This window comes from Solanum pennellii, chromosome 11 (genome assembly GCF_001406875.1).
Source record: "Solanum pennellii chromosome 11, SPENNV200".
Classification (NCBI taxonomy): Eukaryota; Viridiplantae; Streptophyta; class Magnoliopsida; order Solanales; family Solanaceae; genus Solanum; species Solanum pennellii.
In genome coordinates, this window is record NC_028647.1 from 47221341 (window position 1) to 47238400 (window position 17060).

At 34.9% G+C, this 17060-nt stretch overlaps 1 protein-coding gene across 4 annotated transcripts in view; it reads left to right on the forward strand.

The window, feature by feature from the left end:
- Positions 1–470: 470 nt before the first annotated feature.
- Positions 471–17060, forward strand: part of LOC107004522 — a 73277-nt gene continuing 56687 nt past the window's right edge. For 2 of the 4 annotated variants that reach the window (XM_015202732.2, XM_015202733.2), the window contains exons 1-6: positions 472–763; positions 1606–1683; positions 3386–3498; positions 7589–7682; positions 14961–15004; positions 15156–15224. In XM_015202732.2, coding sequence (XP_015058218.1) covers positions 667–763; positions 1606–1683; positions 3386–3498; positions 7589–7682; positions 14961–15004; positions 15156–15224 — 495 coding nt within the window. In that variant the 5' untranslated portion in view covers positions 472–666. Of the gene's footprint in view, positions 764–1605; positions 1684–3385; positions 3499–7588; positions 7683–14960; positions 15005–15155; positions 15225–17060 lie in introns of those variants that run through there. The other 2 variants (XM_027912978.1, XM_015202735.2) reach the window with 2 other exon arrangements.

The following is a 17060-nucleotide window of genomic DNA, read 5'->3' on the forward strand; positions in this document are numbered from 1 at the left end:
ATTCACATCTCGTTTGTATAATTTGCAGGTACGTTTGTATAATTTGCGTGTTTTTGTATAATTAATTAGTATAAAGTTTGAAGTTATACAGATATGGTAAAACTCAAAATAACAAAGTGATACAAACTTAAACATATGAACTATAAATAGTTATACAAGTTTTATTATATAAAATTCAAAAACTACACGTTTATACACAAAAAGATTGAATTTATATGGTGAAAAAACTGAAAAACTAAAGGAAATCATTGTCATATACAAATACAAACCAAACGAAGAGGTAATTAATGGTTAATATTATTCTCGAGTAGTAATTATAATAAATTATAACTATGATCACTAATTAAAAATTACTGCGTGATTTTCTTAAATTTTATCATGTTATATGCCTGTGTGATTTCCCCACTTACAAACTTGGGCCAAATTGAGGGAAGTGTTGTTGGGCTGTAGGGAGTTCCAATTCTAAGGCCCAATTCCTTGTAGGCAGTGTCTTGGCATTCGAACGCCATCTTTCTTTCTTTCTTTCTCCGGCGAAAATTTCTTGTTCCGTTCTCCGTCTACTTCTCAAAATTAACGTCTGTTTTTCGCATTTCATAGAAACCCTAATCAGTCAGTGGATTGGTATGCAGTGCGTGGGGAACTCAAGATCATTCGTTTTGCTCTACGATGTTTGAAGGCCTCGTCAGACAACTGATATTGGGTTATCTAGGCCAATATATTAAGGATATTCAAAAGGAGAAGCTGAAGATCACCTTATGGAATGGTAACTCAACTGAACCCAAATCTATCATCTTGTTTTATGCTAATATGAACTGTCTGTAATGGAGAAAGAAAATTCAATAGATTATACAGGTGATCATGGAATTCAGTGTACACACCAAATATCGCTGTAGTGCTAGTCAGGTGGTAATAGGATTTCCAACACAATTCTGGGTTTACTCTGAGGTTATTTAATGGGTTTGACACTTTGTCTATAGTATATATGTTTGTATAAAATGCTAACAACTTGAAGTTGTATTCCGGAAGAGTTCTACAAAAACCAAACAGTATAGCAGTAGGTGAATCACTTACAGGCTGGAAATTGAGTGTTTGATAGTCCTATCTTGCGGTTAGTGTCCTGGGTATTTAAAGAGATACTCATAACTTTGATACAGTTTTGGTGAATTCAATGGCCTTTTGAGGGTTAAAAAAGAAAAATATGAAAACAGAAAGGAGGGCAATGACTTTGGTCAGAGTAAAGAGCGTGACAGATGAAAGGAAGTGGTAGAATAGGACTGCCTTTTTGTTCCGACGCTGAGCAGTCATTGAAGTTTAAGAGAGAAGGGATGTGTCACTGTTGGCCGAAAAGGGAGAGAAATACACTACAGCATTTGGTATTTGGATAGATGAAAATGCTGTGTGTGGGCCTTTTCTTTTCATCCTTGTATCTTGTATAGAAGAAGATGAATTTGTATGTTTCACATCTTCATAGTCAAAGGATGACCATTCGTCCAGTATATATGTCTTATACCAATTTCTTTTTCCGCATCTTTTATTCTTCATTTCTCATGTCTGTAGTAGATTTGAATAAGTATTAAAAAGTGAATTCTGATCTCTTTAATGCAGAAGAAGTATTATTAGAAGATGTGGAGCTTATACTCGAGGCTTTTGATTATCTCCAATTGCCATTTGCTTTGAAGCAAGGTAAAAGTTTTGAACCTAGTAATCCTTCTACTGCAAAGGTCCAAGATGTTTTTCGTCTATCGGGGTTATGGAAATCATTGATAAAAGACGGTTTAATTCATTTAGTTGTTGTCTTTTGTCCATGTTGTACACACATTCACTCAAGTATCATTTCCAATATAATCCCCCTGCATTTGCAAAAGTTGTGTCTGGCTGAGATGAGTGGATATATTTAATTTCTCTCCTGGGATCTTTGATATCGTTGTCCTTTATCTATGCACAAAATTTTCTAATATTGTGATACATGAGAATAGTTCACTGCACTTGCATTACCAAATATGTGCCAGGATTTCCGGTTCATCTTTTGCTCTTTCGAATTTCGGTAATGATTCTGATTCACAGATGCTCATCTTCTCAGATAAGTAAATTTGTATTTGCAAATAAAATGAAATTTCCTTGTGAAACCCTGAAAGAAAAAAATCCAGTATAGGAACTACAACTAAGAAAGAATAAAATAAGAAGAATTGCTTAAGTAAGGCAGTCACTGTATAATGTTTTTTAAAAAAGGTAGTCGCCATAGGGGCCTTTTTTTTTTTTTAAGGTATGCCGCTTGAAGAGCCGTACGTCAAAGGCTCTGGTTAATTTGAATATAGAAACTGAAATTCAAAGGCCAGTGCAAAACTTAGAAATCCTTTACCGTTCTAATCTTTCTCAACTGTTGGGATGTATTTTGTACTAAAAGTTTTATGAAAATAACAAAGTTAATAGAAGTAGCAGAACAAATATCTTGCATTCAGAAATCCTACAATTTCTCTCCATCCAGATCTCAATCTATGTGTTGGTTTGTCACTTCCCCTTAACATTCAGCTGTACGGAATTGTTGGGCATGATCCCCACCATTCAAAATGAAATTTGTATGTTTTGTGAACACTTCGCATTGAGTAAGTGACTGTCAACCTCTTGTCTCATCACACTAAAACACCAGCTCTATGAATCTTACGTTCAACATGAGATTGCTAACCCTTTTAACCCACTTCGCATTGAAAAATGTGGGTACTTCCTTCCATCTCTTTACACAAAGACAACAAATTAATGTTACTTTTGCTTTCACTTGTGCACCTTATCCTGTCTTCATCCTATCACCTTTATTCTTTCGGCTTTTTATCCATGCCAACTGCCAAGTGCTTAGACTTCACTATTATAGCCTGCTCATTTACTATAATTGTCCATACTGAATGTAGCTCTCATTAAGGTTCTCAGTTGCTTGCCTCACCAATTTTTGGACATTGGTTGGTATTACTTGGTTATATTTTCGTCTTGAGAAGTAATGTAGAAAACATTAGGAAATACTTATTTTTTGCTGATACTGGTAATGTGCTGACATTATTTTAATCTAGTTGTTCCGGCAATGGAAAAGAAATATGATTGAGTTAAATTTTGAAATCAGGAATTCTTGTCATCAGAATTCTATTCCACTAAATGCATGCATGTTAGTTTCTGTTGAATAAATGGGATGTCAGCGAAATTTTAAAATAGTTCGAAGTTGATTGTTTCTTTGCCTTTGGTCATCTTTGTGCACTCCCATGGAGTTTGATGCTTCTTGATGAACTTTATAACACTTGCACCATTTTTGTCTCTTATAAAACATCTATAGGCTGTTTTCTCAGACATTGTATATCTAAATTTCTCTTCTTTATGAGATTGTATGTGTTTGCTTTTTTAGGTCGTGTTGGCAAGCTGAGTATTAAAATTCCATGGAAAAAGCTTGGCTGGGATCCTGTCATAATCAGTTTAGAGGACGTATTAATATGTGCATCTCAGCGAGATGACAAAGAGGTATTACACCATGATTTGTTTTTGAGGTGGAGAACTGAACCAAGAATTCTCTTTCTATCAATCAAATCACTGTATGTGACCTAGGATTCCATTTTCTCATCAATCCAATCCCAGTTCACGTTTTTTCTATCTTTTATCAATGAATAGATCTCTTTACTTGTATGGCTTACATGTCTTTTATTTCTTGAAAAAGTTATTTGATTGATGGGATTTCAATAAGGAATATACTTCAAAAAGTTTGTTTCATTGTTTAATCGACAATATCTTCATAATTTTCTTATAAATCTAAAAAAAAAGGGATGTTGATGACAAAATAGAATTTTAAAAAAACCTACTTGCTACTCAGTCTTGAGAATTATGCAAGGATGTGCTGGAGGAGTAACCCATTACCTTTTAGGTGGAATTGCCACAACATAGGTATTCTTCTTAGCAAGAATTATTGCAGTAGGGTAATGACTAGGAGGATTGGAAAATCATTATGGCATTACGATTTCAAAGGTTTAGCCAAGGCTCTGATCTCTTTGTTTATCTTATGTGTATTCAAAATATATAATTAGGAATACAACATACGACATACCAGTGTAATCCCATCAACTGGGTATGGTAAAGGTGGAGTGTACACAAACATTATAACTACCTTGGAGGTAGAGATCTTGTTTTCGGTTGACCCTCAACTAACATAAATAATTAGGAGTGTTAAAGAAATATTAAAATATCAAACTGAACAGAACGACTAAACAGAACTGGCTTGAGCGACAAGCATGTATTTAGTTTAAAATTTTTGGTATGAACTACAAAACGACCCAAAGTAACCTAATAATATATTTATTTTCAAAATATTCTGTGACTTTTATTATCAAAAAAAATATACAATGACTTTTTCTTTGAAAACTTGCCTATTGCTTGGAACTTGGTTCCATTAGCTTTAATGTGGGTGGTGTGGAAAGAGAGAAATAGGAGAGCTTTTAAGGGGTAGAGTTGAGCTTTTCTCAATTGACAAGTAGCCTTTGATCCCTTATGTTCTTTTGGTGCACTGATAGAGTTTCCAATTGTATTGAAGATTGGGTGGAGTTAGTGGAGAAACATTTTCGTTGTAGATTCTTTAATTTTTGATATATCCATTGTATACAACATACCTTTGACTATTTTAAATAAAAAGTAATCCTTATTCAGGATAAAGTAACAACCTTTGATGCCCCACACAATTGTGATTGTGGCGGGCTTGTCTATCAACCTACTATGCCAAGAGGCTAAAGAAGTGCAACGACCTTAGCTATACCTACTCAAACAACTTATAATGGCTTGGTCCAGTTTGAAAGTAGAGTAATGACTAATAATTGTGATAAGATCATAAGAAGAAATTGAGAGATTGATCGTTAATCTAAAGTTGAAGTATTTTATTACTCCCTCCATCCACTTTTAATTGTCATGCTTTTCGAAAATCAATTTGACTTATTTTTGAATTTAAATTAGATTACATTAATCCAATATTTAAACAAAAAATTTAGATATTCCAAAACTATATGAAAAGTACTATAAATTGCGATTTTCGCATATCAATATGATGAAAAATACATCGGAAAATGTTAGTCAAAGTTTTTATGTTGACTCTAAAAAAGGAAACCATGATAATTAAAAGTGGACGGAGGGAGTACTAACAAAAGCTCATAGTATAATTGTATGGGCTATTTTCTCTCAATCATAAGTGGTGAAAACCCCTAGAATCCAAAAAGCCTATTGTCCATGGATGACCACAATGGCCGGTGGACAGCCTCCATCAGAGGGTGTTCCACCATTCCTACCTCTTCCACAACTAACTTATCCAATTCACCACTAGAACAACCAATAAGCTCGACCTACACAAGTTTTCTAAGACCAATTCGGACTAGCGTACAACAACTGGTAACCGTGAATTTCAGTGACCTATATCAACGGCGGCTGAACCTTCAATATTCTGAATTAGGTAAAATTTCTTATGGCAAACCAGATATTCATGAATTGTGAAAAGTTTTGCTAAGTCAATGAGAAATCAAAGGGAGTATAGACAAAGGATACCCATCTTGAATGGTCTTCAAGCCTTATTTCTTGGCATTATTCCTTGCATATTTCTTGAAACATTTATTATAATCTTGTTTTCTTATTCCACGTAGATCCTTTATTATATACCACAACCTCTTTCTCGAAAATATGTACGAGCAAATTTCTCTTTTATGAGCCTTTTAAACTCTTACATTTAGCCATGGAGACTAATTTTTGTCCGATCCTTTAGTTCATCACTCTATCCCGCAATAAGCACGATCTATGAATAACTTTGTGGCTAAACTACTCGGTTAGGAACTTTGAAGATATCAAATGTCTCTAAGTTTTTTTTTTTCTTTTGACGACAAGGGAAACCTGTAGCCGCTACCCTTTTGGTTGCGCACTGGGTAAAACCCCGCTCCTATGCAATAGCTCGCAAACCACATAGGAGAGGTAACCCGCACCAGGACGAGCTCGACCCAGAAGGCAAACCCCTTGCTTTTGCTGGCAAGAGGTTTCGAACTTGAGACCTCCAATATGGAAGTCCCAAGCTCAAACCACTCGGCCACCCCGAAGGGTCAAATGTCTCTAAGTTTTTGGACCCACTTAAAAGTATGCTTCCAGAATTTGGACTATCATTCCCATTAATTAATTAAGATCCATTTCTCTGAGTTCCCTCTCCGTATCACATGGGTTTCATATTTCATACCATGTATTAAAACATCTTTCATTTGATGAACTCTTCTTTCACTTACTTCCATGGATCACCACTTGGATTCCCATTATCATTCATGCTACCTTCTTACTCCCTGTACCTACAAAATATATACTTGAAACAAAGAAAATTAGTTACTTAAAAGAGATCCCTCACGAATCACTTCCTTAGTGTATCACTCAAAATTCATATCAGTCAATACTCGTGTTTATACTCAAGCTTAAGGCGTTATGACCACCCTCAAATGACTTCACCACTGTTTGCCTTTTATCTCTCATGAGATGTCCATAATTTCTTCAAGAACCCATTAATCTCAGATCACTTCAAGATTCAAGTATCGATTCCAAGTGAAGTTTATGTCAATAACAAAGGAGGACAAATAAAACTAACTGACTAGGAGTAAAAATTTACTAAATAAAATAAAAGAGTATATTTTTATGAGAGGTTGATTATCTTGATATTATTTGATTGGTCAAATCTGAGATGGTTCAGATATGTAAAAAAGAGAGGCATGGAGGCCCTAGTTCAGAGATGCGAGAGGTTGGCCATGGATGACTTTAGGATAGTTAGAGGCAGGCCAATGAAGTATTGAAGTATTTAGAGTGGTGATTAGACATGACATGACGTAGTTGCACCTTACTGTGGACATGACCTTAAAACAGGTTGTGGAGGACACAAATTAGGTAGAAAGTTAGTAGGTAATAGAGTATTGTCTCACTTATCCTTCCATACTAGTAGTTATAGTATTTTTTCTGTATTTCCTTGTGCTTCGATTTTTATTACTATCTATTGCCTCTGTATGTCGATTATCACACTATTTTGTTGTGGTAACTATCTTGCTATCAAAATGCTTGGCCATACTTCTTATAGTATATTGCCATGATTTTCATTTCTGATTATTTCTTTTTTGAGTTGTTTTGATATGCTTTTCCTCGAGTGCTGAGGGTCTATTGGAAACAACCTCTCTACCTACCATGGTAGGGGTATGGTTTGCGTATACTCTACCTTACCTAGACCCCATTTGTGGGATTACATTGGGTATGTTGTTATTTGATCGGTCTAGTAAAGTGATAGTTATTCTTTTTATTGTAATTGGCCAACACTAAGTAATCAGTGGATGATTTCTGTTTTTTTAGACATCTTGATAAAATGACATGACATATACATATACATATACATATACATATACATATACATATACATATGGTGTGTGTGTGTGTGTGCGCGCATGTGTTTCTGTATATATACAATATATAATGTATATTGTATGAGTACATCAACTTTGATTCTCTCCCCTTCTTCTCTTTTTTGTTTTTTGAATTTGTTGGTGCAATTTTCTGCTCATGCTTGTGACAGTGGAGGATGGATGAAGTTGAGAGAAGAGAATTCGCTGGGAAAAAGGCCAAACTTGCTGCTGCAGAACTTGCAAAATTATCAAGACGTGTATGTGGTGAGTGCTTTAACATCTTATATTTGAAGGACACTGAAGCTCTGATTATATTTGTTGACAATTTATTGAAGCAAAAAGACATAAAGAGTCTTTTACACTCGATTAATTTTAGATATTGATTGTACCGAAAATATATAAACATAAGAGAGGAGGTTTCAACTAACATGTTGAAAGTCATTCACAAGGTTGAACTCCAATAGCTACAGCACATTCAAGCATGAGTAGCTTGCACCCTCATTCAATATGGGCAATAAATGTGTATAAGCATACTAACCTTACTGAGTTATGGCACCAAAAACTGATTTAGATAGAATCAAAGCTTAAATAAACAATAAAATGGGAACTACAGATAGAGGGATATGTGAGTTTGAAGGTCCAATAGCTACAATACATATCCAAGAATGGGTAGCTTGAACCCCTCGTTCTAATTAACTGTCATGACCTAAAGTACACCCTCGGCATGACATAACATATAATAATACCCTGAGCCACTTGACATTCATACAACACAATATAATAAAATTACGAGAAATTAAGCAATCAAGCAATCGATCTCATATCGTAAAAGAGTTTGACATAAAAGCGGAAGTCTAATCATAGTCTCGACAAGCCACTCTAATACATCAAAAGAGTGGTTGAGACGTAACTCATACACCACATATAATGCCTGAAAACCAAAGACATAAGAAAGCATAGTAAAGGTGACGTGGTCCTCAGAATATGAGGACTCACCAAGTGTTCAACGATAAGTCAATCAACTAGTCATGAGAGGGTGGAGAAGAAGCGTTGGACCTTACATTATTAAAAAAGGTAGGCAAAAATATGCATTAGTACATTTCATGTACCAAGTATGAGGGGTATGCATAAAAATGTGAAACATGATCATAAGGGGGCATAAGGAAAACATGATGTGCATGACCAAACTAAAACATATTAAAACCTTCGAATAATATATCATGACATGGTCTATGCATCTTAAATCATAATGGAAGCTTTCATGAAACCTTTTTGAAGGTAGCTTAGTTCATAATGGAAGCTTTCATAAAACCCTTTAGAAGGCAACTTAGTTCATTTTGTGGGATATTTACCGTTAGTCAAAATAGACCATGTGAGCTATAACATGGAATCCAGTGTCATGATCCCACACTGAAAAGAGATGTCCTACTTGCCAAGTTAAGGATCATGAACTTCTAGCTTACTTGGATCCACTAGCGATGTCTTCCTAAGACAATCCTACGAGGGCATGTGGTTAGGGATAAAAAGATTTCTACTAGAGACCCAACCTCTACTAACGGGAGAGCCTCCATCTCAATGTCCTCTCGGTGCTTGGTAAATATTCCAACAGAATAGTCATATTCATAAACATATCATCATACATAGAAAACACAATTAAGTCACTAATCCAAGCTCAAGTTCAAATAGAAGTAAATAATAGGGTGGGCATAAAGAAAAATTGAACTGAACCGAACTAAGTTGGTTTTTCAGTTTAGTGTTGCTGTTATTTTTTCAAAAGTTCGCTTCTTTGTTTCGGTGATCGGTGTAAGGGTCTCAAAACTTCGGTGCACCGAAGAACTGAACTTTTATTTAAAACAAATAAAAAATTAATAATTAAAAATAAAGTTCAACTAACAACTAAATCATTTAGGAACAAATCAAAGTAGCTACAAATGTACAATTCAATAGTTAACTTCAAATATTAATTTCCAAGAGAAACTCAAACATATTTTTGCCAATGTACATTTTGTACAGGGACCTGTCTTCGTACTTGTTTTTCTCGAGAAGTAGTTAGAGGCACAATGTTCTTGATAAAGACAAATATAGTCCTTTTAGTTAGCACAATAAGTGTTCCTCGGTGAGGCGCATCATTCCTTAACATAGTTTTAAATTTTAAAGTATCTTATACTTTGTCCTTATTTTATTTTTCATTCACATTGAACAACCAATTTAAAAACACTGAACTAAATCGAATCGAAGTAGAAAAAATCAAACCAAGTTAGTTTGGTTTGATATATAGTGCACACTTTTCTAAAGCTGAACAATTGAACCGAATCGAAGTTTGATAAAGCCGAATTAAATAATCGAACGCCCATCCCTAGTGAAGAACAACAATATCGAGTAACTCAAAAGAGGGTTTTCCTTAGCTAAAAGCTTGGTTTGATCTTCAATCATCCAAAATCTATCTAATTACTATGAAAACTAGCGTTACATACAACTTTACAAAAGTAGCATTGTGTAATCATACTAAGGTCCAACGCGTTGTAGGTTTCAAGACCCAAAGTAGACCCTAGGCGTAACATTACGTATAGGACCCGAAAGGCCTTACACAAGCCAATTAGCATATGTCAGATAAGATAATAGAAACAAAAGAGTTTAAAAGTAAGATTTTATGTAAAAGAGTTTGGAAAAAGTGAAAGTCTAAGCATAAGTCTCAAGCCATCCTTACACCATAAGGAGAGTGATTGAGACGTAACCCATACATCACATACAAAGTTTGAAAATGAGAATGACATGAAAGTGATAAAAGAATTCAGATCATGAGGACTCACCAATCTTCAAAAGCTCAAATGAATCTACTAGCCACGAGGAGGGGGATTAGGAGCATTAGGCCCTACACTAGTGAAACAATGTAAGCACAAGTATGCGTTAGTACATGGAATGCACCAAGTGATAAAAATGTACAAGAGTGACGAAATCATGCTAAAAAGACTTCATATGACATGCAATGACCAAGCCAAATCATAAAAATACATGTTAGAAAACATAAGTCAATCATGGTCAATGAAAGTTAAACATCATATAAAACACTTGTGAGATACTTAAGAAAGTAACCTTAGTTCATTATTGTGGGAAATTTGCCTTTAACCGACATAGACCATGTGAGCTATAACACGAAATTCACCAATCCAGTGTCTATCCCATATTGAAATGAGATGTCTTGCCTTTAACCAACATATACCATGTGAGATATAACACGGAATTCGCCAATCCAGTGTCTATCCCATATTGAAAAGAGATGTCCTTACTTGCCAAGGTAAGAACCATAAACTTGAGCTAAAGTAGATCCACCAGCTAATGTCTATTTAATTAGGTGTTTGGCCATGTGATACCATATCATAATATGGTATCGTGAGATGGAATCAGCGTTTGGACATGCGATTTCATGCTGATTCCATCTCATGATTCCATATCATGAGATGTGATACGATATTCTTCAAAAACCATGATATGAAATCATATGGGAATACCGATTCATGATTTGAGCTATTTTAATACAAAAATTGATGCACGAGTTTATATTTTGTTAATACAACCCCACATTTATATCTACTAACCATTTATTTCACATGTAAATAAAATTTATAATCACATCATTACTTTTTAAAATTAATTGTTCTCGCCGACACAAAATTTATTATTCTCGCCAACATATAGTCACTTTAACTCGCACTTCATGATTGTTAAGTAATAAAATCTTGAAGATCCCGTGAAAGGTGTTTCATTTTTACTCAAATATATTGATGAAACAATTACTTAAGTGGAGAATAAATAACTTTGTAATAATTTATTATACGATTTTACGATTTTTTGTTTATTTGATAATATTGAATAAACAATAGGGGCTATTTTAATAGTTTTGGAACTTACGGGGTTTTTATGGTTATGAGAAAATATACAACACTAATATTCTATATCGCATGTCCAAACAAAATTTCAATTTCATCTCATGATTTCATATCATGATATCATATCGCATGGCCAAACGGGCTCTAAGACAAACCTATGGTGGCACATAGCTATGGTGGTGGTGAAAGAGTAGATTGAGGAAGAAGGGTCTCAATCCAAGGGACTCACTGGTTAACAACTTTTTTTTTTCTTTTTGGTTAGTTTTAGGGGTAAGGACTAAAATGACCATCATTTTGTATACATTAAGGACTATTTGGATAAGATGATATATATAGAGGACCAAAATAATTTAACCCTTATACATTAAGGACCATTTTGATCATTTTCTCATCGTACTTCACACCATACTTGACGTAACACCTTCATAAACCTTTCCAATCTTTGATCAACTCCAAACTTACATACTCACCAAGCACAAATAGGCCCTTCAAACGCTTACAAATCACAACAATTAACCGGGTATGGTTAAGTCATACATGTCGAATGGATCAAACCTTAGCATGAAAGTATGAGGTGTTATATTTTGTTTTTTTTGTAGGGGACCCTCTCATTTTGTGATGTCCAATACTAGTCTAGTGCTTGGCTATTTCAATTAATATATATGCTTGATGGCCCTATGGAGAATGTGGTCAGAAATCCATAATAGAATTCACCTACAACGACGAAATTGATTATTTCATGCATAAGACTACTAGGTCACCTTGTATAAAAGATTGGAAAATCATTACAACCTCCGTTGTTTCTTTTTTATTGTAATTTCTTGTTTATCTGTATAAGAATGTATATAAGATCTTTAGTGAATGTTAAGAACTCATTGAAATTTATTGATTCTATTTTGAAACCTTTTTGTTTTGTCTAACTTATTTTTTTTTCTCTGATTATTATGTAGACCCCATGTATATCTTGCCCATAACCCAATAGATAAATTTGTTCAATGTCATGACCCAATTTAGGAACGTGACCTAAAGCAAGCCTTGTCAAAAAAATGGAATGAAGTTTAGTACTAATCACACATCTATATAAGAACGGAAGAATATTCGGGACTCGAGTAGAGAAGTGACTATGGAGTGACTCTAAGAATCCAAACGAAGTTCCATAACAATAGATAAGCTTACTGCCTGCATGAACAAGTATGGGCTCACCATGGAATCTTAACTTGCTAGCTCTAGTTAATAAAGTCCTCGCCAACATCACCTGTGTTCTCTGTAAAAATTTAGCGGGGTGTGAGACGCTAGCTCAATGAGTAATAACACTTAACCACAACCGTTTTAATGAGGGACAAGTCAAAAAATGCTAGTCGGATAATCAAATTCATGCCTTTCAAAAGACAATAACAATATCCAATCTCATATGTCTCGTCTCGTGTAAGCAAAAATCAATGTAAAAACTAGGATTCCCTTTTAATTTATTTATTTACAAAACTAGCCTTCCCCTCTCATGAAAAGTCTTGACTTTTAAGAAATGTTGTGACTTTTAAGAAAAGTTGTGACTTGGAGAGTTACGACTTTTATGAAAGGTTGTGACCTTTTCGAAGGGTTGCATCTTTTCCAAATAGTTGTTACCTTTCCAATAAAGCACAAGAAATGTTTTTTCACACTACCCTTTGTTGTTTATAAATAGAGAGATTTTCTCTCATTTTGAAACAACAAAATTCAGAACTACTACTTCTTCTGCACAATTAGATATTTGTGTACTTTGCTCCGATTGAGTGGCTCACTAACACTAGTTTTTGTATAAATACACTGGTTTATAAAATAGTTTTATCCTGAGAGGATCTATTCCTTTAAACCTCAATAGTTTTCTTAAGGGGATACTATCCCCTGTGCATTCAGTGAACTCGATTTTTTCTTTATGTTTCATTTCATTGTTACAGATCGCTGGTATGCATTTTTACAATCATTAATTTATGCTTATGATATAAAGGATAAATGACAAGATTGTTATAATTTTCGTTTTCCTTTTCATTATTATTGTTCGTTACTATGTAATTTTAAGATAATGTAGTGGTTTAGTTTTAATGACCGATAAGTTTTAAGTATTATTTTATAAATTTCATGATACTAAATTCCCACACGAGGCACGAGTAATTTTACTAGTTTAGAAATAAACTCTAAGAAACACTTTCATATCAATCTTATGTTTGGGAGGTTTCCAAGGATGAATTATGTAGAAGTAAACCAATAACGGTGAACTCCTCATAAGGGAGTTATTTATTCATATTGGTAGATCCCTACTCGAGGGATATCGGTAACTGCATGCTAGTTCTACCTTCCCACTAGCAAGGGCTTTATTTGTAATCTGTAACTACAAGGTGCAACAGGTCTAACGAACCCGCCGTTAGCTACAGGATTCATCAAGGTCTACTCCCGTTTATACTTTTCCTTGTAATCAGTAGAAACATTTCCAAAAGGGTGTACGACATTCAAGTTCTTATCAAATCATAGTATATAAAGCTTTAATCAAAACATATGTCAAAATGCTATATCTCAATGTAAATGGAACTATTTCGTTAACGGTAATCATATCTCAAGTAGCAATAAATATATCTTATAAAATTGAGTTCATCTCAAATAACTATTTCGGTATCTTATCAAGGAAAAGCCTTGTCCCATATGCAAGTTCAAAACATTTCGGTAAAATCATTCACTTTATAAACCACGTATAAATCATGAAAGTTTCAAAACACATTATGGTAAGATTACTACTCACAATTTTCATGCCGAAATACCAAGCTCGTCACTCTAGTAATCCGTATGAATTCCATTGGTCAATCTATAATCACATTCATAACTTCGTGTTATCCTCTTAATACATGCTATTTCATACTACATTAAAATACCCAGCCCTAGAGGTTCCATGAAGGACTCGAAATCTGTCCAGTCACCTAATTGGTGCTTTAACCACACAAAACAGCCTCAGCTTGATTAATTTTTCATCGTAATAAGCCAACAAAACCTTACTGCCCGTCTACTATTACTTCATATATGCCACTATACAAAAGCTTAAAGTCTAATAATTAAATGCACTCCATTAGTTCCTGAGCAAGTTTCACTGTTTCTTTAACTCATGATTCTCCAATTCTGAACCCCAATCTGTAGTCATGGAATATACAATCAAATATATAATTCAAAATCAGAAACTTACCTTTTTTCCTACTTCTCTTTTTACTTATAAGCCTCGTGCGATGGTTTTTTTTTCTCTTCCCAGCTTTCCTTCTTTAGACAGAGAGGTTGTACCCACACTCTTTTTCCTTCTTTTTTTTTTTCAAAAGCTGCTACCAAACACTTCCCCTCTAAACTATTCAACATAGCCTTTTTTATCACGTGAGTTATGAGCTATGGCCCATTAACTTTCTATTTTCTTTATTGCAGCAGTTGATTTAATTAAAACAAAAAGAAATAATTTGTCCATTAATAACTCACATATTTTTTTTCTTAATATGGGGTATTACAGTTACTAATATTTTGTATGACTAATTGTGAATTTTGAGCGATGCAAAATGGGTTCTTAGTAGAGATCAATTCTTTGATGTTTGTATGTTTAATTTTCGATGTTCTTTTGTATACTTCTTAAAAAATCTTTTGGGTTTTGCAGATAGTCAGGCTGGAAACTCATTCACTTCATACATTACTGCAAAGGTTGTATTATTTATTTGTCAAAGGCACTGACTGAACCTGCTGGGATCTTTTTTTCCTTACAAATATCTTTGGCTTGGTTGTGCTATTTAATTGTATATATACACGTATTTTCATTCTTCTCTAATACTTTGTTCCTGATTTCCTTCTTCAGATCCTTGACAGCATTCAGTTGTCCATCAGAAATGTTCATGTTCTTTACCGTGACATGCTGACATCTTCGGTATAGTTTTACCTAATTGTCTTTGAGAATCTTTATATTTCCTTCTGTAGTCGATTTGCTTTCCATTTCAATTCTTGAGCTTGTTGGGCTGTTTTCTTGGTCCTTAACTTTCAGCTTTTTAGCAATCCTTCATTGATAGGTTTTCTCTGGGCTTCTCTCTCATCTCATTGTGCTACATGTCCATTTTGGTGACCTACTATCTAGGATGAAGTAGAAAATTTTTGGCCTTTATCAAGTGCCTCATTCACTTGCACCATCATGTTGGATGGAAGCAGAGTTAGACAGATGAGAGTCTCCTTTTAGCTCCGAAAACATGTGGTAAGTGTGTCAGGTTTTGGGGATAGAGTGGTTGGTTGGTGGAGTTATGCTTTGGAGGGGAGGCCTTCTTATAGGCTTGCCAAGAAATTGAAATTGGTTAAAAAAGACACAAGTGTGTGGAATTAAGAGGTGTATGGGAGGGTAAAAGTGAAAATGAGGGAGGTTATGAATAAAATAGGGGAGTTAGAGAGGATGAAACAGGGAGCGAGTTAGAGGGGAGTGAGAAAGAGTGGTTGAAAAGGAACCTAGCTGTGTTCGCTTTGCCTTAAGAGGTTAGCTGGAGGCAAATGCCGAGGGCATTGTGGTTGGAGGAAGGGAATTCAAAAACTAAATTTTTTCATAGGGTAGCAGTATCAAATAAGAGAAAGAATTTCATAGAGTTGGTGGAGGTAAATGAGGTTGTGCATTTGGGGAAGGATGAAGTAGAAGGGGTAGTAGATTTTTACGAAGGTTTTGTTCAAAGACGAAGAGACTTGGAGGCCTAATTTGGGGATTAAGACTTCGATCACATCAGTGAGGAGGAGTGTGTGTGGCTTGAGATGGAAATCGAGAAGTGAAAAAGGCGGTCGAGTGTTGCGTGGGTGACAAATCTCCGGGCCTGATAGTTTGTCGTTGGCTTTTTTCAACATTGTTGGATTACGGTCAAAATAAAGGTGATATTAAAAAAAGTTTGAATCGTTTATTGTTATCATCCCTAAATGGGAGGGAGCCTCAAGCATGAAGGATTATAGACCTATTAGTCTACTTGAAACTTTTATAAGATCATCTCTAAGGTGCTTTCCTTAGACTTAAGAAGGTGATTGTACGAGACTATATCTATTTCCCAGAATGCTTTTGTGGAGAGTGGACGAATTTTGGATGCAATCTTTGTGGTGAATGAAGTGGTGGATTCAAGGAAAAAGCAAGGAGTGCTAGGTGTATTTGCAAGCCAGATCGTGAAAAGGTGTATGATGTGAACTAGAGTTTCCTGGATGTTGTTATGCTGCTAATGGGTTTTTGGGAGAAATGGAGAAAATGGATGAATTTTTGCATCTCTTTAATGATGTATTCTGCTTTGGTGAATGACAATCCTTGCGGTTTTTTGGGAGCTCTAAGGGGCTTAAGATGAGGGGATTCTATTTCTCCAATGTTGTTTGTCATAGTATTGGAAGTGTTGTGCAAGATGATGGATAGAGCCGTCACAGATAATTCATTTGAGGGTTTCAATGTTGTTGTTGGGTGTTGGAACTCTTCCGGTTTCTTACTTATTGTTTGCAGATTATAGTCAGTTTTTTTTTGATGCAAATAGGACCAAATTGGATTATTTAGGCCAAGTCCTCACTTGGTTTCAAGTGGTGTCAGGCTCTAAAGTTAATTTCAGGAAGTGCGAGATTATTCCCATAGTTGAGGCGGGTGTCATTGCATCTCGACCAGGTTTTGAATTGCTGGATTTGGAGCCCTCTTGACTAACTATATCGGTTTACCATTAAGTGCTTCAAACAATAATCATACAGTGTGAAATTTGGTTCTTCGGAGGAC